Source organism: Globicephala melas, chromosome 14 (genome assembly GCF_963455315.2).
Source record: "Globicephala melas chromosome 14, mGloMel1.2, whole genome shotgun sequence".
Taxonomy (NCBI): domain Eukaryota; kingdom Metazoa; phylum Chordata; class Mammalia; order Artiodactyla; family Delphinidae; genus Globicephala; species Globicephala melas.
Genome location: NC_083327.1, coordinates 72,387,351 through 72,393,350, shown reverse-complemented (window position 1 = coordinate 72,393,350; position 6,000 = coordinate 72,387,351). Strand labels below are relative to the sequence as shown.

The 6,000-nt window shown below is 41.9% G+C and overlaps 1 protein-coding gene across 1 annotated transcript in view; it reads right to left on the bottom strand.

Moving 5' to 3' along the window:
* Window positions 1-3,952: 3,952 nt before the first annotated feature.
* The window catches only part of UST (uronyl 2-sulfotransferase), a 301,044-nt gene continuing 298,996 nt past the window's right edge, over window positions 3,953-6,000 (bottom strand). Inside the window, exon 8 of the mRNA XM_060283633.2 lies at window positions 3,953-4,847. Coding sequence (XP_060139616.1) covers window positions 4,807-4,847 — 41 coding nt within the window. The 3' untranslated portion in view covers window positions 3,953-4,806. The remainder of the gene's footprint in view (window positions 4,848-6,000) is intronic.

Here is a 6,000-nt window from a genome sequence, read left to right as displayed (position 1 = left end):
CTTCCTCCGTTTCTTCTCTTTCTGCTCCTCCCTCTTTGTTTTAACTTGACCAAAAACAAAAACAAAAACCCCTGACAATCCTATTTTGGGTCCATGTCTCCATTAATTTTTTGTTGTTGTTCCCTTCATTCCAGAAGTCTGGGACCTCAACCTTATATGAAGTAACTCTTCATAGTTTAAGACTAGCACAGCTCTCGAATCCAGGGCCACGCCCGCGGCCTAGGTAATGTGCTGAAAATTCGATTTAGGATTCGCTGACACAGTACATTTGGTTCAAGTTTGATGAGAAACTGTAGATAGAACTTACTAGGGACATTTTAGTGAAAGGTCATCTCTTCTGTAAGCTGCAGCCTCTTGTTCCTTTAAGATTTCCATTTTTCCTTCCTGTATTCTCCCTATGTCTGGCTTCTTGAACTGACAGAATGTGCAAATCAGCTAATATCTCTTGGAGACCACTCTTATTTTGTTTTATACACAGTTATTTTCTTTGTATGTAAAGCCTGAGCGTATTTTTTTTCTATTTCAAGCATTCTAATGATTTTTACAAACAGTATGAAATTGCATTAGGCTGTATCAGGTATGATGGCCCCCTTACATTTGAACGAAATGCTGCAAATTGGGGACCAACTGAGGAAGTCTGCAGCCTGATCCACGCCCTCCTCCCCTTTCCGACTTTACATTCCATCGTTTTAATCAGCCATGGACAGAGCTGCTGCTGACGCGTCTCCTCTTTTGAACTCCATCCCCCGTGGACTCAGGGCAACTGTGAACCGTCCATCCCTCAGCCTCAGAGCCACGCCTTCAAATACAGCCATGTCTGCGCCATCCCAGCTCCAGGCCTCTGGAGTGTCTCTCAGCTCAAAGTCCTTTAGTTTGCTTTATGGGTGTCGTAAATCATTCCACACACCATGGAGCCAGAGGAAAAGCCTGATTTATTAGACCTACCTGCTTGGTTCTTTCAGAGTAAGATTCCCATATTGAATGATTTTCTCTCTTCAGATTTTTTCTTTTTATGTGTTTTAAATGTTTAAATAAAATACCATGGAGTATCCCTTAGAAGGGGACCAGGGGAATTCCAGTCCTGTCAGACCCTTAGTGATAGTTTCCAAGAGGTAACAGGTTATGGTCTCTTTCTTTCTCTCTCCATTTCTCCTATTTTTTTCTCCTTCCTCTGTCTCACTGCATATTTCCCACCCCTCTTTGCTCAGAGAAAAAGGAATAGTTCATTTATTCACTCGTTCATTCATTCATTCATTCGTTCGTTCACTCATTCATTCCAAATGCTGTGTTAGGTGGTGCAGACCCAGAAGTGAAGAAGACAGGCAAGGTCCCTGCCCTCAAAGAGGGTGTGGTCTATAGGGTAAGGTCATGGTTAGATGGGCATTTACAATGTAGAGTGGCGAGTGCTAGGGAGGAGCAGTTTCTTGAGGGTCAGGTGGGGCTTCCAGAAGGTTTCCCCTAAACTGGAGGCTGAACCCTGGGCACTGGGGAGTGAGCCCTGCCATTCCAAGCTGTCTCCACTGGATTTTCTCAGTTGTTGGGTCTAGTTGCTTTCTGTGTAGTAAAGAACCTATTTGATCAATACATTTTTTCACTCATCAAAGTTAACTCTAAAATCTGCTTCCCATGGGCCGAATGGGAATCCAACAATAAGAAAGGGAGTGTGAGTTTAACCTTGAGAAACTTAAAAGAATTTTATAATTGAGAACTGGATCTTGACATTTCTGAGGAAAATGACTGTGATGAACACCTACCAATCGGGCAAATCAGAGAATGGATCTGAATGAATGGAAACATTGAATGGAGGTGTGGAATTCAGAAACCTCAGCTAAAATTGGAGTCCCAACAGACCTGTAGGGGTAGCTCTCAAGCCCCCGCCATGCATCTTCAATCACTCTGAATAGGAAGAGATGTACACCTACATCTCCAGCAGGAAGATGTTGCTTACTTCCCTACCCAGCCGGAAGAAAAGTTCTCTCGCGGGACAACAGCCCAGGCAATCAGAGACTAGCAGTCCAACCAATGAGAAGCCTCCATACTTTGGATTCTCAGCTTCCTCCAATGGACTCTTTGGTTACTTCAGCCCCTCCCACTCCCCCTTTTTTCCCTGTAAAAGCAAGTTCCCCTTCCTTGTCTCTGCACTTGCCTGTGCTCCGCCGTATTTCGCGTGTCCCAGATTGTAGTTCTTCTGTCTATTCTTGAATAAACTCGCGTTTGCTGGTTAAATAATCGGCTATTATATATTTGAGGGTGACAGAGGCATTTTAAGTAGCAGCATGATGACACAAAGCAGGTGGAGACCTGGCTCTACCTGAGAATGTACCATTAAAGTGGCAGCTGGGGGTTCTTTACGCTGGACCTGGGCTCCCCTGCAGAATGGAGACCCAAGGCAAGTTTAAATGTGTATGTGGTTTTTGTTGAGGGTGAAAGGGTAGTCCCTTGGCAAACGAAGATTAAGATAAATGTGTGCCTAGGAACAGAGAACATGACTTGTGTGAGGTGAAGAGAGCGTACAAGGCTACACTGGATGGAAGGAAAGTTTGCCGTTATCAAATGGTTTAATCAGAGCAGAATCAAAGAGGGTTAAATCCACTGAAGTTGTATGCAATTCACCACGAAGGGGAGACTTGAATAATAGTTGGCTATTTAATTTATATAGATGAACTTAATACTTTGCCTGAAACCTCTGCTTTTGGCTTTGAATTATCTGAACGATCTTGTCCTGAAGGCACTGCTCCAAGCTCTGTCAGTGCCTAGGAGCCCTAGTCATTCAGGCAGTGAAATAGCTTTAGGCTAAATTGGTTCAGCGAGTTCTATCCATGCCTCTGTAATTCACCAGCAGCACCCTAACCACAAGCCCCTCAGATCTTGTGTTCTCTCTCAGAATCTTAACTCTATAGCACACCACTCCCCTCCCTGCACCTGCCAGCCCCCTTCAACTGTTAACCTTCACAGTTTATAGAAACAGGCGGTTCTCACATTCACAAGTATTAGTCATTATGTGAGGATAAGGGTGCTTGGCTGGGCGGAGATGCTGGTGGACGCCAGCTAGGCTCGCCCACAAGCGAAGGGTCTGGCGTGAACATTTGTGATTCAGATTCATTCATTTACAAGTTGCAGTGTGCCTGTGCCTAATGACACCAACCTTTGCGTCACTTGTGACTAGATGCGAGTAAAATATTAAATATGCAGCAGTTCTGAGTCTATTGTAGTGTGTGTGGAAGTGCTTTGGAAACTTGAATGGCATAGTTCTTAACCATTTTCTTGGTCACAGACCATTTTGAGTATCTGGTGAAAATTTGGACCCCTTCCCAAAAGAAATACACACCAATATGCTTATAAGATTTTGCATATAAAGTCAAGAAGTTCACGCATCTTCTGATGTATTATAGAGCCCCTTATCTAAAGGGATTTATAAGTATAAAATGTTATCAATAATTTTTGTTACATTCAAATGAACAGCACAATATAGAATTGTACATTTGACACGATCTCAGTTATATACTAGATATAGGAAAGAATACATGTATATAGAAAAGACTGGAAAGATATGCCCTAAAATGTGAGATTGTGATTGATTTTAATTTTCTTCTCTAATTTTGTTATATTTTCCCAATTTAAAAATGACATTTTCACTAGTTTATTTTCACAGAAGTATCTGTTCCTTGTGACTGATTATAGAAATACTGAACAGAGCTTTCAAAAGCAAATCTAAAAAGATGCTCCAGTGGACACTCCTTTTTTTTTTTTTTTTAACACCTTTATTGGGGTATAATTGCTTTACAATGGTGTGTTAGTTTCTGCTTTATAACAAAGAGAATCAGTTATACATATACATATGTTCCCATATCTCTTCCCTCTTGCGTCTCCCTCCCTCCCACCCTCCCTATCCCACCCCTCTAGGTGGTCACAAAGCACCGAGCTGATCTCCCTGTGCTATGCGGCTGCTTCCCACTAGCTGTCTACCTTACGTTTGGTAGTGTATATATGTCCATGCCTCTCTCTCGCTTTGTCACAGCTCACCCTTCCCCCTCCCCATATCCTCAAGTCCGTTCTCCAGTAGGTCTGTGCTTTTATTCCTGTCTTACCCCTAGGTTCTTCATGACATTTTTTTCCCCTTAATTTCCATATATGTGTGTTGGCATATGGTATTTGTCTTTCTCTTTCTGACTTACTTCACTCTGTATGACAGACTCTAGGTCTGCATCATTCACAATATTTACCAGTCTCTGGGATCATGTTATCTATACCACGGGAACCTTCCTCCGGGCCTTCTGCGGGGGCTGACTCAGCTAAACCAATCAGTGTCTTTCCCCAAGAATTCTCTGAGTTCTAACAAGGAGCCAGTTTCTCTGTGGTGATAGAAGCTCTGAGTGAGGTCTGGGAGCTTTGGAGCCGAGAGGGGGACACATTCCGGCTGGCCTGTACATGAGAGAGAGGCAGAGAGACACCAGATAGTTCCTGGTTCCAGTTGCCCCGGAGCCCAGCTGCTCCCCAGCCCTTCTTGCATTTTGTTTTTTTCAATTCTTCCTTTGATTTTATACTTTTTACTCTTACAGCAGATTTCCTTTTTGTCTGAACTAGTTAAGGTTGGGTTTCTGGCCCTGAAACCAGCAAGTCCACACAATTAACAGAAGTAGATTTATGAGTAGTCAAGAATAAAATTTGACCCAAGCTGTGAAAGAAATGCAATCAACAATATTTCTGGACACAGAAAGTGGCTGGCTTGGGGTGTCTGGCTCTGTGCGGGAAAGAGGAGGTTCAAAGAGCAGAGACAAACCGGGCTGATTGGCTCAGATCTTTAGATCATTCTGTTCCTTTAGGAGGTAGAACTTGTCTTCTTGGCTCTGTGTAGAAACAGACAATAATGGGATTGTTCAAACCTTCGTGATCACCTTAAAAATTGCAAGTCTCTTCTCTCATTTATGAATGCGATGCTTGGGATAACAAACTTACAAATGAATGAAAGGTAAATGTATTTTGTCACTCAGTGAGCTAGAAATTAATCCCTGCCTGAATCTGGCAACCAGAAGATATCTGAGCTCTGTTAAAGAGAAAAATCTCAGCAAATGGCTAGAGATACTCAGTAAGAATAATCACTTTACATGTGGGTTTGTACCCTCCATAGCCAATTCCATTTCAACAAATCTTTAACTGTGGTGAAAGCAGTTAAAAATTACTGAGACATGGCTTAATTATTCTAAGAATGCTTGACATAGTGAAATTTCACAACTTTTTAAAATTAAAATATAACTCATCCGAGCAAAAAGCTCCAACTTCAAATCCAGTCCTATCCATATCCCCAGTGACAGTGTGCAAAACTGTATTTTCTGTTGGCAAATGTGTGTTTCTGTTGAGTTTAGAAATGGGCTGCCCAGGATGATGTGCTAAGCGGGCCGTCGTGGAGCCGCTTCCGCCTTTGGAGGCTGCTTAGGCTGGCAGTCAGTGGGAAGGAGTTTACATCCAGACTGACTCTAAGATAATGAGACTAATTTAACATTGTTTGATTCAATATACTATAACCTAAATGCTCTAAATCAAATAAAGGCCATGTTCACATTTCTTGGAGATTGAGAGATACTGTTATCACAATATTTTAGACCAAGACTTTGAGTCATTTGCCTGATGTCTTTAGATGATTCTAGATTTTGGTTATGATGCTATGAAATCAGCACTTTCAGCTGAGCTTCCAAACTAGTTAGCATCTCAGTGTTTACTTTATTGTGGGTTTTGGTATGAATTACTAAATTACCTTTCAGAAAGGTACTGATTTTATTGCTATCAGCAGAGTGAGAATGTTTCACCATACTCTGCTCATCCCAGACATTAGCCCACGTTTATGTCTTATGTTTTGTTTGTCACTAAAGTGTCAAAAGTGGCATCACAGTGATTCAGTTCACATTTCTTTGGTTATTTATGAGGATGACAATTTTTTCATGTTTTTAGCTTTTTGTAGAGCTGAGTTCTGAGAACTAACATGTCTTTTGCACATGTTTTACT